The following is a 22,023-nucleotide window of genomic DNA, read 5'->3' on the forward strand; positions in this document are numbered from 1 at the left end:
CATGAACCGTGATTGGTACACAGTTGTTGATATTTTCACTGATAGTGTACTTCAGCTGCCTTCAACTGCTATAACCAAAATAAGGTAAAGCAATAGGCCGTTTGTTACGGTCATAAATTTGCAGGTAGGTGACAACGTTGAGGGTCAGAAATTGATTTGCCGCCCAACCTATTTATACAAATCGGTAGGTATCTTTAGACTTCATTTACGTTGAACCCTCAGTGTCGCGATTCCGGTTCCCACTTTACCGGTATGTTATAATAAATTTTTTTATTTATTCTACATTACAGTGAATTATCAGCGCTATCAATAGTGATGATAAACGAAAAGAAAGAAGTGACAGGGTTCATTGCTTTCTCCGACCATCCTGACATACTAGGGGTACATCCTAGTGAGTGGGAAAACTGGATACGGAACTCCTATCAGTAAATACCATATATTCTTACATATTTCCTGTTTTATTCGTTATAGCAATAAAAGGTATATTCTGCGGCGATCTTTCATTTCATTTTACGCCATGAGTTTCATGCTTCGACAATGTCACTTTAAGTCGCGGTGGTAGACCCTCTACTGCGTCGCAATTCCGCTATTTGCAATAGCGGATGAATGGGACCTGTTCTCTCTACACTGATAAAGTAAAGACTAAATCCAGTTTCGCCAAATGACATTTTTCTGTATAATCCCATTACAATCATTACTTTAATTTTCTATTGTAATTTCAGGCGTTACTACCTGTCTCGTAACACACTGTTCATCCACTTCATGTGTTGTACCGACGCTGTTAAGGACTTCTTTATAGAGGAGGCGTTTATCGCGGTGTTCCTCAATGACTACTACCTACAGTACATTGTGTTGTCAGTTCCTATGTTCTGTCCAGAAGGTTAGAGATGTTTTTGTTAAACGGAATTTGTGAAAAGCTTATTACCTTTGCTTCGAACACTTATGGCATTTGTTTACGTTTAAATGAATGTTTTCCTTATTATTTCTTAAAGACGCTGAGAAACAACACAACAAATCCGACTCCATTTACTCCGCCATATAAAACGGGAAGGATAAGATCCATTTTATGTAGTTATTTTGTTTGAAAACTATCTAATAGTCTTTTAAGTGATTATATGCCATTTTAATATATTCAAATCAAATCATCATATATTATGTACATGTTATCACGTAATTAACTGTGATTGGTAGTCAGTTTTCTTGCTAACTATTTTATTTAGCCTTAGCAGAACAGCATTTTAAGATCCGGGGGCAAGTTGAGCTTCTTACAAGATTTACTTTTTTTCCTTTTTACAGAATTAATAACGAGGTATTTAACATACAAGAAACGTAACATCTACAAATATTTACCGAGGGTCAAAGAGGGGATTGGTGATTATTTGCTAACAGCATTGAGAGCTGACTTCTGTCCTAAGCTCAAGATGCGTAGAGCAGTGTGAGTAAATATTTATTATTGTCCTTAATTTTAATATTTGATATATTGTATTATTATTATTTATTTATTTTTTAATTTAATAGCAGTTATAGTGGGTCTCCTGAGATACCTAATTCTAATTTTGTCATGCAGAGAAGAAGACAATGATGATTTAGTAGACATTTTGGATAAAAAGTGTCCTCGTCTAAAGCGATTGTACGGCGAATACTATATCAGTGAAATTATTGGAAGACATCCAGAGAGTACCAGGCAAATTATCGTGGCTGATGTAAGTATTTAAGTAAGTCAATAATGAGATCATTCGTAAGTTTTCCTAACCCAGGCCTCTTTGGAAAATACCACGGGCTCGATCAAGCTGCTACCAAATTCTCGAATGCGAGCTTTTCGAATTATGTAATATATAAATATCCTGAAATTGGGTTGATTACAGAATAATATTTTCAGTCTACGGATAAGGTAGCTAACCAGTGTGGGTTCATGTCTCTTTAGAAAGAATATAACAGATCTAGAGTATCCTGACAAAAAATACAGATTTAAGTTTTTCTAATCTTCCTTATTAGACCTTGAATAACATTTCAGATCCAAGGCCGAGCCGTAGCGGTTATGTGCTTGAACACAGACATAAACTATAAGAAACTGCAGAAAATATATGAGTTGCGTCCTTATCACGGGCTTAAGACCGCTACACCTCTTGAGAGAGAACAGACTAGGAGGAGTAATGTACTCCTCTCTGATTTTGGGTATGTAGACGATGTATATGTAGCTAACTGGCTAAATAACAACTGCACAAATTGATCGATCATGGATCTGAGGTCGCTAAATACTTTTGGTCCGTGAATGTGTGACCATATATCTCGTAAGAAGTTCCACTGTGACTCGGAAGGTACGTTAAATTGTGGGTCCCGGGTGTTTAAAACTCCTTGACAATTGTTACGTATAGTAAGAAGCTAGAAAGTCTGATAACATAGTTGATGTAAGGCTAGGCTTACGATGAAATGATGAATAGGTACGTAGTAGAATAGTTTCCTTTTTATCTCTATATTGTAAACATTGTAATTAAACAAATAGTATATTCGAAATATATCTGACATTCCCAGTTTCTGCTACTAGCTAAGTGGATGCGACTTATCAAAGTCAATGTCCGAGAGTTAAAATATATCCATTGAACATATTGTTCGTCTTAGGGAAAGTGACTCATTCTTAATGTTCATTCTAGGGAGCCTATAATGCTTGGCAAATGGAGTCCTTTTGACCAGGCTTCGAGAATAAAACGACATCGGTCTAGTGATGTAAGTTTACTTTTTTATGCTTACCAAAAATATTGCCATAGCTGTGGTAAATAGAACTAAATGAACATTAAATTATTTCTTATCAAATAAGTGATCTGGATAAGAAAATTTGATATTAGTTCAAAAAGATTATTGTATTGAATACGTGTTACCTACCTTACCTACATGAGGAAAGATTAATGATGAAACGTAAATTTTCTTCTTTATTTGGTTTCGAACTTAGTATTGACGTACTAACACAATGTTTAAAATCAGGCCAAAGTAAAAACACTACGACAAAACATGAAGAATTCCAGTAGAGTGAATTTCCAAGCTCGCGCCGGTAGCATGGAACACATTATAGCAAGATCCCAGTCAGAAGACTTCAGTGAAATGGGCGATCTGCCTTCACCTTCACTGTCAGCATCATTATACTCAGTTGTTAACTTACTGGACGAAGATCCCTTTGATTACGAAATAGTTAATATTGATACGACGCTTATATTGACGGAAACCAGATCTCAGGAATTGTTGTAAGTCATTATATACTGATATTATATGCAGGGTTTTTCCTTAGTCAATTTTGGTCTTTCTAAAAGTTAAGGGTTAGGGATGATGAAGTTTTTATTCTATCTGTACTTATGACCTCTTAAAACCGAACTTGATTACTTAAATCTTCAATCTTGGAATATTACATAACTTATTTATATCTAGTGAAATATGGAACCACGCTAAAGAGTTTCTTATAAACATTTTAGTCGGAGCGCTATATCCTTAGCGGGGAAATCGTCTTTTGAGGCTAATTCTTCATTTACTAAATCAAGTAAAATAGAAGCACGCAGTTCCTTGCAAGCAAGAAAAATCAAAAGTTAGTATGAGATAGTTCGGTACCTACTAAAATAGAAGAATTTCTTTTTTATATATTTAATATAAATGCGGACAACATCACATACATTGTTCTGAACCCAAAGTAAGTTGCTAAAGCACTTGCCTTATGGATTCTGGATTCAGATACAGCGAAGGTGTAAATGCAACATGAGTTTGGATTAATATTTTATTTTGCTTGTGATAGATTTAGAGTTGACAATTTAACTTGATTCGATCTCTTTTGTTCAGTACCAAGACCAAGACCCAAAATGAATATTAACATAGAAGATAATGATTCAGTGTATCACGGTGGAAAGAACGCGTTTATGATCGAGTTATGTGCTTTCCGTGAAGACATGGATGACAGGTATTTCTCTGGTGATCAGGTTCTTATGTTGAATTGCCATTCTTTGCCCCTTGAAAGTTTTAAAGAACGTACGACGTGTAGGTGTAGAATGGCAACTAATAGAAACTCTTGGTTCGAGAAGATTTTAGTTGGGAGTTGTTCCAGCAGCTATCGCTCTGGAAGTGACTACATTCCATAGTATTGTTTTGCTCTAGAGAGGCCACAATCCACTCCACTTTAAAAAACCGATGTAAGGGTACTGGAGCCTAAATCATGTTCTTACATATTGGAACGGCCGCTTATAAAGTTACAGTAACATTCTTTTATTTTACAGACATGCTTACGACTTATTGGAAGCAGCATTCGAATTAACAAAGGATTACGATTATTGCATCATACGCGTCCCATCTGCCGACAAGACTTTTCCGCTGCTACAACATTTTTGTGTAAGGAAGATCACCAGTTCTACTATACGCTGTGTATTAGACTTTTTCGCTTAGAATATTCCCGCATTACCTACACAATGCGCTATAGTAGAGCATACAATGTGCTTTGCGGCTTCCTGCTTCCAAAATAACTGCAGCCCTCCTTATGGAATGCCATTAAAAAAGGGATTTTCTGCTCTTTCAGTTTGTACCAACAAAACAGAAGGTTTGTTGCGATTACTCACTGTATGTTGCCCATCGAAGTTCGGTACTGGGGTACGTTTAATGTTTTATATTCCTATTAGTTTAGAAACCCGTATAACATAGAGAATTTTCTCTTCTGTAGGGAACAAAATTGTAGAACCTAGTTCAATACAAAAGTTTTAAATAGATTATTGGAATTATTGGGTTCATCTTAACGCGATGTCTTAACAAGGCAATTCGCCACTAAAAAGCTGGGTATACTACAACTTTCAAGATATCTTTTAATTATTGTAGGAAACTGCGAGTTCGTGAAGCCGAGATCATTGACATTCCCCAAATAGCGCGCCTAATGACGAATCTAGATGGAAAGGAGACGATCGCGACTGTGGAACAAATGATCAGCAAGCCAGAGAACCAAGCGTATGTGTTCACAAGCGGGATGCATATCGTTGGCTTAGGAATATTAGAGTACGTACCTCAATATTAAATTCTAAGTACCTACCTGAAGTAATGGGGTAGTTTAAAAAAAAAACTAGTTGGTGTTTTATTTGTTAACTTTAATATATTTAGTTAATTTTATTCGATCCTCGTGCTTTATTATTTAAATATTTAATGAAACTTTTTTAGACACGTACGGCATTCATTATTTGAAAAAATAAAGCAATATACTTATACATTAAAAAAAGAGTATGTTTCAGGACTCCTGATCAAATAGACTTCTTACGCGGAAGGTTCAATTTAGACTCATACCAGATTCACAAGTACCATGTGGTAGCGAACGGTTTGGAGGCCGGCTTCGGCACTCTAAAGTGTGCTATAGCATACCCTGTGTTTGAACCGCATTTCAGGTTCTTTACAAGAGAATTGATGCGGCTTTCTGGGCATGGAACCTTATTGTGGATGACTGCTTATAGGAATAAATGGGTAAATGCTTCTTCACTTGATACATTAGTAGAGAAACAGTAACCCTAGTCTTAAATATGTTATGAAGAATGTGATTTAAGATCACCTCTTCTTAAGGAATGTAGTATTGGGTTCCACGTTATTTGGACTGAATCATTAATTTAGTGTAAACGTTGTTCCAATCAATCTAAGACGTCTGATTTGAGTTTCCAGGGGGGGAGGTGATTTTTTAAGCTAGACATTACTAGCCCATGTATTGCAATTTCGCTCATACAATCGCAACTATGTTACTTTAAGTGCTGGTGGTAGGCCGCTGGCTTTATAATCATTTATCATCACACGTATTTATCGGGATAACGGCTTAGTTTTGGACCCAACTGGAGTCCTTAATCGAACACTGACGCGGTGGTAGGTTAGGAGTCGGCTGATACCGATAAATAGGCGTTTTTATGTAGTTAGTCCCATCTAAGGTTCAAGGAATGCGTTTGTGATTATTAGTTAAAATATTGACATAACTGTCTTTCACAGACCATACACAAGGCTAATTCCATTGTGACTGCTATGATTCCTCTGACGCCGAGGCCGGTGGATATAGATAGTGCGGCTGTACCTGAACTGAAGAGGATAAGTACACTTATTGAAAAAATGTGAGTAACCTTAATATATTTTACTTATAATACTCCTGCCGTGTCTATGTAATTTATTTTTATTAAACGAAACCGTCCTACTAAAGTTTCACTCCGTCTAATTATGCGTTTCTCATCGGTCATAATGGATTTTTGGTCATGAATTTTCAAAATAAATATCGAGGTTAGGCAACGACTGGCACTATCAGAAATGTGATCGGTGGCCAATTTTGATGCATTTTTTTTATTCACGTTTAAGGTCATGTCTGCATTTAGAAAAGTTGTTGCCATCCCTAAGAATCTGTTTCCATTTCCACCCGTTCTTATTTTGGCCTTTCCTTAGACCGTATATATTAAATGTTTTTTTTCTAGAACACCGTTTAGTTGTTGGTTCATCAGCAGAAAATTTACATCAATTCCTAAAGCAGATGTTAACACACGGATTGTTATAATCGGGGCTTCTAGAACTGCTCTAGGTTTCATAAACGCTTTACTATTTGGGTATGTATTTTGAATATTTACGTAGTTTTCGACTAGTTATTTGTAGACTTCCCTGTCCCTTTCTGCCGTTTTCTAAAAAGTATATTTATAAAGTAATAATACCAGCCTGTAAATATCACACAAGTGGGTTAAAGATATCCTCTTCCCATTAAGATACACATTAAGGATTATTCGAGTTTAAAAAAACTGATATTTGTATTATGATAACTCCCACCTAAAATAATTCATCTAATATGTCCTTCTTAATCTTCCACATTTACATTAATTACTATTTTTAAATTCCAGTCAAACATCGACCTACCTAACTTTTAACAATGTGACCTTAGTTTCGCCTAACGGACTACCATACGTCAGACGTTCGAAGCCAATAGCAGAATCCATGTTTCTCAGGCATTACATCAGTACCGACAAGTATTTGAAGAGTGTGCCTTACACTTATTACATAAACGTTGTGCACGGAACTATGATGGAGATTGACTTGTAAGAAACTTCAATTGTTTTGTTTTAAGAATGTTTCTCTTTAGTTTTTTTTTGCCCTCTTAGATACGGGAACTAACTTTGCTGTATTTAAATAATGCTACTCTGTATCTTATTTTAGTCGAATAGTTTTAGTTTTTTTTATTTGAACCAGAAACCATTTAATTAGCAAGTTAATAAAACGCCATCTTAAAGTCTTCTATGGATGTCATATTTTTCTTAGTTAGAGTTGATGAAAACAAAATATATATGTCTTCAAAGGCTGATTCTGCTTGGATTGCGAAGGAAAAAGCTTATAAATAAAGTTCAAATGATTATTTTAATAAAACGACTCAACTTGGATTATCGTATAAGCCCTAAATATGGTTGTCCTTCATTTGCTTAATTTTCCAGACACGAGAAGTTCATAACTTTAACTAGTGGACGAAGATTCCACTACGACCTTCTCTTTTTGTGTTTTGGCAAACAATATCAGCATCCAGATCATATGAAACAGCTGTTGCAGAGGGACATTGAAATGTAAGTTATGCAACCTTCTGTCAAACTTCAATTCATAAAGTATGTTTTGTTGGTCTTTAGGCTGCGTTTCCCTCCGAGCAGTGGGAGGGTGCTGATCTAAGCGGCGGGACTAACTTATGGAATTAAATGATGGTTTTTGATTTGATATTACATTTTCCATCAGAGATGTGTGCCCTCTGATCGCACTAGATAAACGCAGCCTATTAGCTAGCTATACCATACCCTTTAGACAAGAGGCAATTTGCAAGTCCTATTTTTTTTTACTTTTCATGTTTGAATATAAATAAAAAAAATAGCTGCTACCTTATGACAAAAACTGACCAACTAGTAGTTCCCTGTAGTGTTTCGTAAAGTTTCGACCATAAATCTATCTGCCCATAAAAACGTTTGACATAAAATTTCAGGAAATATACAGCAGCACAGTACACGCGTTTGGACGAACCTACATACAGTGACACTGAGATACAGATAACTAATGATGAAACACCAGAGAATGTGTTTATAATAAACACCGTTGCTGAAGCGAGCAGAGCACTGGACTATGTCAAGCAATTCGCTTATGACCGTCATAGTAATGACGAAAGTTTACATTTTGTAGTTTAAAAGCATCCTTCGGTCAGGTTTCACTTAATGACCTTCTAGGGTCCCGAACGCGTAGAATAGAAACGTAACCCTATTACTGAGACTTCGCTGTGGCCAGGCTATTACTGTATCCTCTGTAGAAACAAAAGTGAAAATAAAGACGAGGATAAGCATCAACAAGCGGTATCTGTCACGGTTATAAATGTGATGGAATGTCTTTTTCTACGGAACCCTCAGAGCTTTTATCATATTAGTTTTGACGTCACCAACATTGACAAGTTACTAATTATTTAAGATTCACTTTAGCTGACTTTTTAAATCAGCATCACCTTCAGCCTATATTCCATATACGTCTATTTCTGGACTTAGGCCTCGTCCATATCCTTCCATTTTTGACGTTCTTACCCTCTGCATTCAGTCCTGGCCTGTGTGTCTTCTGATGTCGTAACTCCAGTGTCCACTGCGTGTCGTAACGCATAAGTGGGGTCTGGGCCGTTCGGTTTTGTAGTCTGTTTTTAAATAGCGTTGCACTAAATTAGTAATATCGGAGTAGGATATATTACATACATGATGATGCCTACGTTAAAATGAATAATTGTACATTTATTTTATTCTAGAGAAAATCATTGTGTACGGAGCTACAATTCACGTGTACTTGTGTATCAATGCGCTTTTGGACATAAGAGTGAAGCCGGAAAGCATTATTTTCATAGAGCCCTTTCCATACGAGAATCCCAATAAGACGAGAGTTTCTGTCTTCCATAACACTAATGTTAGTATATGTTTTACTATAATATTTCTTATACGTTTTAGTAGGCTATAGACATAACAATTATTCATTTCCTATTGTTGCATATTTGTTATTATTTGTCGTGTTTTTTTTTCACTATAAAACTCCTGCGCTAAGGAGTTCAATCCTTGTGTTATTTTATCGCGCAAAGGTAAAATGAAGTAAATACACTGTGTTTAGATCTCTTGTGACGTCATTTATCACTACACATTTTACCCACATGTGACGTTATTAGCCCCCACTTCTATACGTCTAATAATCTAATTTGTTTATTGACTGAGTAAAATAAAGAATGTATCCATCTTTTTTTAGATTTCTTCCTGACCTTTTTTTAGTCAAATACTAAATTACCTACTCTCATTCTAATTTCAGGTGGACCAATCAATGATAAATATACTACAAAGCTTGAACATAAAGGTGTACCGATCATTTTACTTCAAGTCGTGGTCTACTTCTATAGATAACATTATAACGCGGGCGGACTTCTTGTCATACTCTGATTATTTGGAAATTGAATGTGCTGCTCTTTTCTATTATGGAACAGTGGGAGTCAATATGAGAGCTTTTGTAGGTGAGAGTTTGTGGGCTAATATTTGGTATCTCTCTTGTAAAGTACTGTGTTTGTCGGTTTCTATAAGACATTTTGTCATTCTCTAATCAGACTGCCAAATTGGTAACATTTATTCAACTTAAGACGTCCGGATTTGATAAATTCCACAAAACAGTAACAAACTAAATTAATTTATAACTGTTTCATAATAGCTATTCACAAAAGCGGTCTGGCGTACGACGGCGGTATAGTGATTGACCACGAGTGTCGAACTCTCGACCCATACGTATATGCAGCGGGTCCTTGCACGAGGTACCATAAGCGGTACCACGCAGACGCTCGGAGCCACAAGTATTATGACTGTTATGAACTCGGACAAAAGGTACATTCCAAAGAAATGTAGAACTTTTTGGAGATTTTCTTTTGAAAGGTCCTCAAATCTTTGTCATAACAGAACAGAAATAAAAAGGACACAGTTGTAGGCTTGTGGGAATATGTGATTTTATATATCACATCACTGCTTATAGTGGTTGCGACCCAAAGTTCCAAGTTGTTTAATAAACAAACCCCTAAACATTAAGTCTAACCAATACATACAAAATACGATACCAAACCTATCTCATAGACTACCGAGGACAAATTGTAGGTAATCAAATATTATTTTTATATTTTTTTTATTCCTCTTTACAGTTGGGTGCTCATTTAAGAAATCAATTGGACCCAATGTTTAGGGAAGCTAAGCCGGCATTCAGATACAAATGGTTGGATGATTTGGTACAGGCTGGTAGAATGTCAAAGTTACGTGCACACGACAAGAGACGTGGATCTACTAGTGCTAAACCTTCAGCTATTTCGTGAGTTCTTTTATATTTTAATGAGAAGGCAATTCCGTACTGTTTTTGATAGGGACCTCTTTAGAAAAGTAAGATAAAACTTTTACCCCTCAAACCCGTAGGAACATTTGCTTCTTGAGAGGTAAACCTTTTTTTGCTTTCCTGGCTTTGTATGGCTATATTGTATCTCTGTTGCATTTGGGAATCGCCTCAAAGTGTTTCAACAAGGAAAAGGTATTATTCCGAATAGGCCTGTCAAAACGTTTGCAGGGCTCTAGCTGCGCGATTCCAAAATATATTTTTTATAGAAAAGAACAGACAAGAAACCATATTTTGAATATATATACATATTCTTATATTTCGAAAACACCCCACAATCAATGACTTAATAAAACCTCGTGGAAATAGGGGACTCAAACAATCACTTTTAATGCCAGTATTATGATTTCAGTTTACACAAAGACAACGTTCTCCACGGTAGCGATTACGCGAGGCCCGAGATGGCGCTCATAGATCTGTACAAGCCTCTAGTAATGTATTGTGTGTTACCCGGAGGGCTCAAGTATCTTGAGGTCCGCTCGCCCGGGCTGAAGACGCCGCATAATTACGTCCAATCATTGGATTTTAATGTTAGATAATTGGATAATAATTTAATTGTATTTAATATGTGGCTTTAATATTATCATAATTATTATAAGCAGTATTTTGATTTTTTCTTCCACTTCATAAAAATAAATGAGTATTAAAAGTCTACCATACACGATAAATATTTAGTCATGTATGAAAATAAAATTAAAAAAGGATGTTTATGTCTTTGCCAGACAAATCTGTGCTAAGCTTGGGTGTCTTGCTTCTCTTGACATCCCATACTTTGATAGTCGTTTTGTATCAATAAATTATATTTGTCAGGGCTTCGTAATGGAGACTTGCAAAGGAGGTTACTTCAAGATACATTTAACCAAAGATTTAGTTGTCGATGGTATCACTTGTCTATGTCAGGGGAAGTATTCCTTGGAGAACTTTAAGTATCTTTATGGCAGGCCAGCGTCAGAACTCAATAATATGCACGTGAGATACATGGTATGTGTCTCTTTCTTTATTGTTTTATTAAGCTCGCTTAGGCTCTGTGGCCCATCTTGGATATGGTTTATGTTCAGTAGTTGGCAGTAACATTCTGATGATGAAGACATATGGCGTATTTGTAGCAGCAGAAATTAGAAGACTGTGAATCTACCTAATCTCTTAGGACTTTGAATTGTATGTATGTGAAACCCCCCGCGATACAAGGATTAAATTCCTTAGTGTGGGAGTGGTTTTTTTAATAAAAAAAAGGTTTGAGCATTGATCGTCACTCGTCACGTTAGCTTACTACGTCTTGGCGATTTCAGATTCCAATATTTGGAATTTTGGTTTCGTCAGAATGTTTTGCCAATAGTGTCTTAGAATTTTGAAGAAAGTAGGTAATATAGCTTTAAAAAGCTTTACTTAGCTGCTTGACTACATTGTTGGGGATAGAACATGCACCTAACTGCACCTTAACGCATACAAATCTTTACATGAGCCGCAAAGCCAAAACGACATAAAAACTGCATTTGCTATTTTTCAGGCAAATAAATTGGACGATTTCTTTGAGTATTTTAGATCTCCGTGGGCGTTCTTTTTGTATCACGACCATTCAGACGACTTGTTTGCTATGATCAAGCAATTGTTCCCCAAGGTAACTTATAGCTTTAATACCCTTTTATTGTTGATGCACGCTGCGACTTGCGACGCGTAAAAGGCAGCTAGCAGCCCTGCGTTTAGGTTTAGTCGGTAAAAGTCTGACACGTTCCCTCCCCGAGGGAGAGGGTCCTTGAGATTCCCCTGCCATACGAGGGAAGGAAGAAAAGAGGGAGGGAAGGCGTCTCCTGGTAGTGGACCACTAATGATTTTAGTAACGGTAGTTGATGGATTATAATTTAATAAAAACGTGCGGTTTCAGGGTCAATATAAAGGAAAGACTCTTAAAGAAGCATTGCGAGAGGTTGGAGTCTCACGAAGCTGCAGCTGTCCAGTAAGTTATAAATAATACGTAACATCACCATTTCTTAAATGGAACGAAACTAGAATAGCCAATGGTGATAGAGCCGCTACTACTTGCTATCTCCAAAAAACAGGCTGTTCTACTTTTTGACTAAACCATTTAGAATCAATGTTTTGTGACCTAATTAGGGATAATATAGACCAAAAATTGGTGCTATGTCGTAATATGATATGAACAAACTGATAATAGGAAGCTGAATTCTAAATGTCTTTCTAGGTATTCACAATGAACACCAAAATGGATATACAAGCAAACTTCGAAAAGTCTCCTCACATTGAAGCTGTAACTGACTACGTCATAGATTGGCTATCCCGGAACGACGTACTCCTACCGATGTACTTACAGCCGGGACAAACAGCGCAATTCGCGCATGACTTGTTAAACCACCCTGTATTTGCGAAAAAAGAAAAGAGACACGTTAGACTGAAACAGGATTCAGAGACGACAGATGTGTCTAGCTGTTTTACGTCCACATCATCGAAGTCGTCTAAAAGCTTTGAGTAGTACTGTTGCTATACTTGAATGTTATGTAGAGATATGGATATGGTTCATGTATTAAATTTGCTTTTGGATAACGATTAATAAGTTTTGTAAAGAAAAAAAATGTGTTTCACTGTAATTCAGGATCCTTAGAGCCTCACTGGTGATGGGCTCCTTTTTCCGCAAGGCTCCAAGTCGGCCCATTGTGCCTCAGGTGGCTTTGAGAGGCTGTCAGTTCAGCCATCCCAACTTCCTCCAGAAGCGTAGAAGTCTCCTGGGACGTTCGCAGGCTTCTATGTCGCAGCTCGGTGTAGTGAGGATCCTTAGAGCCTTTCTGAATTATTAAACTCATAGAACCGTTTCCACAATCTGCATCCTATTATATTATGCATAACTTCATGTTCAGCTGTGGACCTTGATAGGTTGGATTGAGGATTGAGGATTGAGGATGTATAACCTAAAAGTTTTAGACATTTCTTTTCTACCGTTAACAGGTTAACAAAAATAGGGTCCCTAAAAATATATGTATCCATCAACTAAAAGCAAGCATAGCATCAAAAACTTTATGGATCATCAGTTTTTAAGCTTCTATGTTATCTACAACTCAAAAAAATATGAACGAAGCATATGTCATATGACATCTGTCGAACTACTTCGTGAAGCAATTTTATATTCCAATATTTTTGTTAATATTTTATTGATAATAAATAATCTATAATCATGACTCAACCGAAGCCGTTGGTTCTCAACGATCTGTTGATACAGAATGTGAATACTTGGGGTAACGTCCAGTATAATATTCCGCTTCGGGTTTCGAGCAATGAGACAAGAACTGGCACCAGCATCGCTCTGCGGCATATACCTGCTATACCGCATAGCTTGGACTGTGTAAGGAAGTATTTGTTTACAATATGGTTAAAGTCATTAGTCTCAAATGTATGGTACAACCCGATGAACTAGTCGATATTTTCCTACACTTTATTTTAATTCTGTCTTATATATAAAAAGTAAGATATAACTTTTGAATCGCGAGACCACGCTGCTACCCTGTAAGCGCCAAATACGGCGCCTTCTTCAGCACTGACAGCAAGCTCTCTGTGCCTCCGTCCGAACTCTCAACGCCTGAGGCGCGGCCGACTAGTCCCGTACGGTCTATAGTCACCGTTGCTAAGTAAGTTTAGGTAAATAATAACTCCACCTAGACCATTTTGGGCAATCAATGGGCTGCTTTATTTTTATAAACGAATTTGTATTTTCTTTTGCAAACATTTTTTTATTCTTGTGTTTACTTTAACGTCTTAGGCTCTTCTCCTAATAGGTAAGGCTTAAGATTAAGAAAAGATTTTTTTGTGTGTACATAAATTATTAAATAAATAAAAGAAGGTAAAGGAACAGGGTGCTATTTTTTACGAAATAAATTCGATACATATTTTTCTAGAAAATCGATGACCCGCTACCGGAACGTGTAAGAGGTCGGGACATGGTTGTTGAGAAAGAGACATACAAGACAACAACTGGAGAGTATTGTGTCAAACCAAACCCGAACAAGGCGATGGAGCGCTCAGACTGCGCTATCAACTGCAGGCGAGTGATCTTCATGACAGGCGTTGAAAAAGAAGTGAGTTAGTCCGTAGAAAGAGTTCTACGAAATATCTGCTATAGAAATATTTTTGAATTATTTATAAAACGAAAGCCCTGAAGTCTTTGAACTGTGTAATGGATGCCTAGTGAATGAAGAGCCAATATGAATGAAGATTTTGTAGGTAAATCACAGTTCGAGAATGCTTGAGGAGCGATTCGATTTTTAGGCTATTGTTCTATGGGCAATTTCAGTTTATCGGTAAAACTTCTCTGATGCATATTTAGGAAAAAAGTTTTTAAAATAATACCAACCTTTAAATGTTTCACTGCGGGCCATATGCCTCTTCACATTCAGGAAATGTTTGAACATTGTTCACCACTCTAGGTCACTGCCATTCCGCGTTACCAGATTCCAATTGAATTTAGATATTCTTACGAAGTTTTGTGTTTCAACGTTCGTCAGTGGCATCTTCGAATAATAAGGAAACTTCATTTAACATGGAAAAAGTCGAAGATCGTGCAAATAAATAATGTAGGAGTAAAAAAATATTAATTAGAAAATTGACATGCTGGTCTTTTGTTTCTTAGTTACAAGGGAAGTGTATAAGGCAGCCTCTGATGCTGTCAGACATGAAAGACAATTACAGAGGGCTTTCTAAGTCTGAATTGGCGCCACCAGAAATTGAAGTGAAGGCTCCGGATCCTGAATATATTTTTGATGTAAGTTTACAGTACAGCCTTATTAAATTTCGTATTTCGAAGGTATCATCAACTGTAATCTGTCAGAGTTTTACACAGTAACAGAGAAACTCAGACTGAGGTGAGTTAAGTTTTGGACAGATCAAAGCTTAAAAGTAATTGAACAAGTGAGCAGTCTTTAAAAATGAGAGAAGTAGTTTTTATCAAGAACATTTTTATTTCAGGCTATCGCAGCCGGCAGAAATGAAGTTCCAGCAATATCCGACACTTCGGGTGGATTTCGAAAACAAATGGATCCTTACTTGTCAACCTACAGAAATTATCACAGACCATTCACCTCCGATGATCTGTACGGCATAGGAGCTAAAGATCACATTACATTTTACTCGGAGTCCAATACACCCAAAGTAAGTGCCATCCATAGAATGGGGTGAAAAAGTGTTTTTATGGTGGGGTCGAATGCCTTTGCCTAAATAAAAACTTCTTTAATACAATAATTTTGTTATAACAATGTTTTTGGGAATTTTCATACTTAATTATAATTGTTTTGTTTTGTCACTTAAAACGTCCAAAACTTTAGAAACTGTCCACCACGAAAATGCCTCTATTCGTCTAGTTTTACCAACACTGTATCAAAATCCGACGTGGAATTCAATTCAAAATGTACTATGGAATTTATCATATTTAGGACTTGTCGTAAAAATGATAGATAAACCTATTAGGTGAACGGTCCACCGGCCATTACCACAAAATGCCACCAGGACTGGTTTTATAATAATTCTACTTATGACAATTGTCATGTTTATTTTCTTCGTGACAAGCCCAACAAAAAATACTTGACTATTGTAATGTAGAGCATCATGTATTAAATCTCGAAATCAATGTTTGTAGGTAAAAGGTTTTGGACCTCGACACAAGGAAGTATGGATGCCTCTGACGGCTACGGTTCATCGCGGCGTTTATGACAGAATTCATGTGAAGAAGGAATTTAAGGAAGTGGCTGCTTCTCATAATCCTGTCAAAAATTTAAAAGGGTAAGCAAGCTTATTATTCCACAATAGTCTGTTCTTGAGTTGGCATTTTATTGAGCATATTTTAAAACAGACTTGGTCAGAAGTTAGCAGGAGTCGACAGTTAGCCTGGTAAAAAAGGTTTAATTTTTGCAAAAACGAAAGATGCCTATTCCAAAATTCTGATTTCAGCTATCTGTCCTAAACGCTCTCGTGTTTTTCGGCTAGCTTCGTCTCATGGAACTTACAATGTAATTATTTTTCCTTAATTGTGTACTTACAGGGCTTTCATCTCAGAAACGAAAAACAAATATAAGAATCCGTTCGTACAATCTGCCCTCGCGTCGTGGAACCATGGCGAGATGTTCGACTTGGCTCCGTACCCTCCGAATCCCTTCCAAACGAACATCGCACCGTTCATGTACTGCAGTGACTATTGCCATATAGCCCAAGGAACCCCACCGTACACAGTCATCGATCAAATTAACCACCAAATGCCACCGCATAAGCATTGTGTTAAAAGATACATAGTCTCAACAGATTCAACAGATTAAGATCCACTTTCAAACTCTTTCCAAACGTTATGTTTGATGTACTACCGCCCCAAGCCTTTAATATGGCTATAAATGGAATTTATTTAAATAAAAGTCAGAGAAACATTTCATAGCTTTGTTTTATTGTTTTTCGCTTGTTTAGATTTACATGGGTGCGAAATTGATGAGTCGCGTCAAAAAGTTTTCATTTCGTTATTTTTTTGCGAACTGTTTTAGTACTGGTCTTATCATCATCGAGCGTAGATTTGAAAATGGTTGGGGTTGTGAGATGTGGAGCATATCTGGTGATCTAGAATAATTAAAATGTTTAATTTTCAATTGGATCGCGTTTAATCACACATTTATCGGGATTACCCAACTAGTTTTTTAAAGTAAATATTATACTATCATATTTAAAAGAATCACACTTACCACTAGCTGTAATAACTTTTTCGCGCACTCTACAATCTTCATATGATAATTTTGTATTACTTAAAATCCATATTTGTAATCTGTGTAAGTTTCTAAACAGTCCAAATTGTCCACCATCTCATTGTTTTGAACTAGTTATTTGCTTGTTGGTACATTGCCCACTACGTCTTTCTTCTGCAACAAGAATCACTACATAATACACAGTATAAAAAACATCATCATGATCATCATTATCATCATCAGCAGCTCTCAAGGCTGTCGCTGTAGAAGCTAAATGCCACTCATGTTGGCAGTCCACAGAAGTAACAATTTTACTATAATACGCGTTTTAGTTAAACGTTTGAACTTTGGCTACAAATACAATGACTTATTACCACGATGGGTCTACTGACGAAACAGTTCGTGCATCCCGGCTGGTAGCACTCACAGTGGATTCGGGGTCGTTTCTGTAAAAAAAAATACCCATCTGGTTAAACTTTTTCATACGAATGTGCAAGAACGAAACAGCATGTCGCCCTAGGTATCCTCTTGTCCTTGTCATTCTCAAGTGGTTTGTAAAAGACAAGAAGACATTTTAGAACGTCACTTAGCTAAAGTGGTGATCTTGGATACGGCTGATAAATTTTAATACTATGCTTAACAGAACTAACCTTTTTCTTGTTTTTCATTTTATTCATTTGATATACATCTGGGGGCTGCTCTGCATCGTTTTCCTGAAACAAAAACATGCAAACAGATATTTTAAAACGAAATCTTTTCACTTACATCATTCAAAAATTACAATATGGTGTTTTGCGAGGTGTGACGCAATTCATGTCTAAATTAGACGATAATTTGGTTCTAAAAATATTAGTAAATTAATATGATTTGCATAAAGGTGTATTTTGTCCAAATCAAGAAAGTAATCTATCTAATGAATACTTAAGTCTACGTACATGTTGACAATTGCATCCTCCAAGACTGGGAGCTTTGGGTAACACCATAATTATGTGCTGCTTGCTCCAAACCTTTTTTCAATAGCAGCTTTCAGAACGGGATTATTCTGGAAATATATTATAAATGTTTAGGTACTCATTACTGTCATAGAAATGTTCATAATTTGAAGCAAAATACTCACCCCAGGGCATATATCATTTTCACATTTAGTTTTCTTCTCTTCGTCTACACATTTCTGGAAGAAGGTAAAAAATACGTATTATTGTGCTATTTTACCTTTGTCAGATCGCCTTTTTTTAGTGTGTTTAAAAGGAATAAATGAATCATTCGAATTTTTTTAAACATTTAAGACCTATGGTTTGGTTTCCAAGGGGTGATAGCATGTTGTCATTTCGTATAGGAAAAAATATTTTTTGCACTTTTCTGCATTTTGAATTTTCTGCGACTTACCTTGGGACAAATGTATTCTTTAGGAATAGGTACTCTTGCGGGTTTCCTGGCTGCCGGGCAAGGAGGGTTGTGGAAGCAACGAGTTGGAGAGGAACAGGGGGCTGAGGGGCGGGCTGGCCAGAAGCAGGGCATCAAGTACGGGAAGCATGAAGATGGTGGGATGCACTGAGGGAGATGGTGGCAGGATCGAGCTGCCATCGGCTGGAAAATTACTCGAAAAATAATTTGTGTTGAATTTATGAAGTGAGTGACATAATGAAAAGTGAGTTTTATAAAGTTGAACTACTTGTAATCGGCTTGAAAAAAGAATGAATCTTCTCAAAATACTTCCGTTAATAGATAAACTTAATTTTTAAATTTAGTAAATTCAAATGAAATGTCTCGATTTCCTAATAAATGCTTCTTGCATCTTTGAGTTCGAGAAGTCAATGACTTTCGGATAAAAATGAACGCTGTTATGTCAGTGTATACCAACTTTTTGCAGAACGCAACTGGAGCGAGGTGTTAGCTCGATTGGAGTCGGTTCATATTTCGGTTTACGATTCAACTTTATCTGTAAATGAAACGCTTATTATCTAGTGGTAACCGACTCGACAAAAACTCCCAAATAAAATAAATAACATACCTTTAGACCAAAGCAAGTATTACAATCCACCGTGCATTTGATTGGTGGACAAGGTAACTGCGGAGAAATCACAAGAAATAAAATAAATACTCGTGGAAGAACTTCGTATTAAAAATACCTTTTGACGGAAAATTGGCTCTGAAAATTTTATTGCTGACCTTGCAGGAACACCTTCCTCTTGGGCATGAAGTGCACTAGAAAAAACGTTACGTTAAAAAAATACTTTTAAATAGGAAGATATTATATTATCGTCAAATGACAAAAGATTACTTACAAAAGGAGTGCACGGAGACTCCACCTGGAAACGAAACACAGAGTATTAATATGGTAAGGATAAGGATAAACCAAGTATAAATTAAGCAAGAAAAAGAAGGAGTGTTACCACGCATGGTGTACCGCATGAACCACCGCAGGGTGTGCCACAGGGGCCAGCACAAACAGAGCAGTACGGGTCCACGCAGCAGCCACGACAGCCACCACCACACTGAAACAAAAGTATCCACGATAATTAACGGTCATCAATTCAATAAACATTTAAATTAGTTGAGCGAAAACTTACCTTCAAAGATGTTGGCAGATCACTGTTACTCTGAAAGAAAAGAAATTTGATTAGATCATTTTGAATTTTCACAAAAAATACTTTATCGAAGTAATTTTACCTTGTGTTTGCAACAATTTCCCTTAGCACTACATATTTGTACTATGGCCGTTTGATGAAATACGGCTCGCTCTTCATCTTTACGTTGAGGTTTAGATGGCTTAGATCCGACTATAGCGATGTTGGATAGACCAAACATGTTGTGTTCTTTGTCCAATCGCAGTATCGTTGACAGGTATTTGTCTTCGATTCCTGAGTCTTCTTTAAGATCGTCTTCAGATACTTTACTGCAAATTGAACTCGACGTGGCAGGTGAAAGCGATGGTGAACTGGAAACCGTATTTCTTTTTAATGGGCATTCTAAAATTTAGTTATAATATACTCAGTTATATGACATTATTTATATTCCATTTATTACCACTTCAAATTCATCATCTTCCCACATAACGTACTCTTCTTTTCGTATATTTGAACTTTGCACCTGTTAATGCGTTCACTTTTCTGGAACGTGTCACCATGTTACCATGTCAGTGTATTTTAATGACGTCATAGCCTATTTCGGAATTAATACTGACCTGGAATCAGGCCCGTCGTCTTGATCTTCCGTCAGCCACTTCATTTTGGTTAATTTTAAAACGTTAGGATTGTCGCAGCTTATGAAATTATTTTCGTCATTCTCAGATAGTTCGCTATCTTCTCCCGAAGTAGTGGTTGGCTAGTAGAAAGGCAGTTTCATTGTAGAAGAGTTTATCATCAATACAAGTGTACCAAAGAAACAGTATAAGAAGTTGCTAACATAAGGCGTAGATGAATCAGTTTCGTTACGTTCCCCTTGTTCAGCTTTTTTATAGGATTCAACTAGTTCGTGCAGGGCTTTTGACCTTTCTACTTGTATGGGTGACCTTTCTGGTTGCATATCTTCTAAGTTTCTCTGAAATAGGATAATAATAAGTTTCATCATTATATGCATTTGTAGATATTATTTCAACGATCATGATTTGAGCAAAGGCTTGTAGGTATAATAGGGTGGCGATGACGATTATTGGGTAAAAGAACAGTTATAAGTTTTGTAACACGCTAAAATTACTGGTATCAAATGAGATAAGACATTTGTAATCACTATACACTCAATTGTTTGATGATTGATAAAGAACGTACCTCTTGATTGTGGGCCGAAGAAACTTCCAGAAGATTGAGGGAGGGCTTGTTGTTGTAACCATAAATGGGATTTAGCGTTCCGCTTGGTTTGATGTCATTGACGAGACACACATAAGTGAAGTAAACGTTTTGCTCAGATGCGCTGCTCGTGAGCTTCATGCTGTCGGTAGAGAACACTTTTGGGTGGCGAAGATGGTCCCGTGTGTCCGTCATATTCGCTACTAAGAGAGATTTCTGAGCTGTTTTGTAGTCATCTGAAAAACAGGCCACTAGTTTGAAGAGTTTAAAGACTTGATCAAATTAGAATTTGAACTATACGAACATTTGTAGTTTGGTTCCAGTCCTTGTAAATTTTTCGAAGAGTTGCAGTTTGTTATACCATTTTTTCTGAATTTGCTGTGACACTGATTTGAACTTGACAATCGTTCTAACGTTTTTATTCCTTTTTGGTAAATGTCGAAGTTTTATCGCCCATTTTTTGTCATGATATAGTTTTGTATTTAAATTTAATTAATTCTGATCAAATCACACATATTTTCGACCGAGAGTATTACTTTGTACCATATGGCATTGACCCTATTAAGATACTTATTATACTTGGGTGATTTTGATCTTCTGCACCATTTGCAACTTTACTTTATTTTTTAATTCGATTCGCTTGTTCGACATTATTATGAGCTGACGATAGAAACTAAAACAACCAGCCAATAAAAGACTAGTAGGTACACACCCATATAATGTTCTCATAAAACAATTTACGAATTATTGACCCCATATATCCATGGGATTCAAACTACTACATATAAAACAAAGTCATCCTAATTATACGTTAACAGCCTCACGTTATGAATGGTAAAGGCCGGTAAACAATAGTGGCGTCATTCCAAACCTGTGCCGGTTAATTGTATGAAATTGTTATATTATCTGATTAGGAAGTAATTTTTTTGGGCTTCGAACAATGTTGATGGCACGGTGTGAACGGGCTACGACCTGCGCGGATGTGTTCAGGTGTACAAGGCGGTTTACTACCTAAGTACGTTAGCTGTTCCATTTTGTATTAAAAATTTTGGGACCATTTTTCAGGTTATCTCGTGTAATTTTTTTTATAGTTG

At 36.6% G+C, this 22,023-nt stretch overlaps 3 protein-coding genes across 6 annotated transcripts; 2 read left to right on the plus strand and 1 right to left on the minus strand.

The window, feature by feature from the left end:
• The first annotated feature begins 265 nt into the window (after positions 1-265).
• On the plus strand, positions 266-12,997 carry LOC113495758 (cilia- and flagella-associated protein 61-like). The gene is made up of 27 exons (XM_026874675.1): positions 266-425; positions 723-880; positions 1,297-1,435; positions 1,568-1,703; positions 2,015-2,175; positions 2,652-2,724; positions 2,980-3,236; positions 3,462-3,571; positions 3,820-3,937; positions 4,251-4,362; positions 4,547-4,617; positions 4,840-5,013; positions 5,244-5,469; positions 5,977-6,095; positions 6,447-6,575; positions 6,861-7,055; positions 7,446-7,571; positions 7,976-8,142; positions 8,771-8,925; positions 9,316-9,514; positions 9,706-9,875; positions 10,184-10,347; positions 10,778-10,955; positions 11,236-11,406; positions 11,933-12,043; positions 12,308-12,379; positions 12,626-12,997. The coding sequence occupies exons 1-27, from the start codon at positions 316-318 to the stop codon at positions 12,911-12,913; spliced, it is 4,089 nt and encodes a 1,362-aa protein (XP_026730476.1). The 5' UTR covers positions 266-315; the 3' UTR covers positions 12,914-12,997.
• A 528-nt stretch (positions 12,998-13,525) lies between these two features.
• On the plus strand, positions 13,526-16,843 carry LOC113495757. 2 transcript variants are annotated; one of them, XM_026874673.1, is made up of 6 exons: positions 13,526-13,777; positions 14,328-14,507; positions 15,059-15,190; positions 15,394-15,576; positions 16,061-16,203; positions 16,463-16,843. In XM_026874673.1, the coding sequence occupies exons 1-6, from the start codon at positions 13,610-13,612 to the stop codon at positions 16,731-16,733; spliced, it is 1,077 nt and encodes a 358-aa protein (XP_026730474.1). In that variant the 5' UTR covers positions 13,526-13,609; the 3' UTR covers positions 16,734-16,843. The 2 variants fall into 2 exon arrangements, with proteins under 2 accessions (XP_026730474.1, XP_026730475.1); XM_026874674.1 differs by lacking the exon at positions 13,526-13,777 and adding an exon at positions 14,055-14,207.
• Positions 16,844-18,080: 1,237 nt separating this feature from the next.
• LOC113495755 lies at positions 18,081-21,683 on the minus strand. Of its 3 annotated transcripts, XM_026874670.1 has the most exons (14): positions 21,234-21,680; positions 20,912-21,165; positions 20,550-20,684; positions 20,329-20,468; positions 19,815-20,082; positions 19,715-19,744; positions 19,538-19,639; positions 19,430-19,453; positions 19,314-19,349; positions 19,156-19,212; positions 19,006-19,083; positions 18,531-18,731; positions 18,262-18,315; positions 18,081-18,186 (listed from the first exon to the last, which is right to left on the minus strand). In XM_026874670.1, exons 2-14 carry the CDS (start codon positions 21,122-21,124, stop codon positions 18,130-18,132), a joined length of 1,395 nt encoding a protein of 464 aa, XP_026730471.1. In that variant the 5' UTR covers positions 21,125-21,165; positions 21,234-21,680; the 3' UTR covers positions 18,081-18,129. The 3 variants fall into 3 exon arrangements, with proteins under 3 accessions (XP_026730471.1, XP_026730472.1, XP_026730473.1); XM_026874671.1 differs by lacking the exon at positions 19,006-19,083 and having other exon boundaries at positions 21,234-21,683; XM_026874672.1 differs by lacking the exons at positions 19,006-19,083; positions 19,156-19,212.
• Positions 21,684-22,023: the final 340 nt, after the last annotated feature.

Source organism: Trichoplusia ni, chromosome 7 (assembly GCF_003590095.1).
Source record: "Trichoplusia ni isolate ovarian cell line Hi5 chromosome 7, tn1, whole genome shotgun sequence".
Classification (NCBI taxonomy): Eukaryota; Metazoa; Arthropoda; class Insecta; order Lepidoptera; family Noctuidae; genus Trichoplusia; species Trichoplusia ni.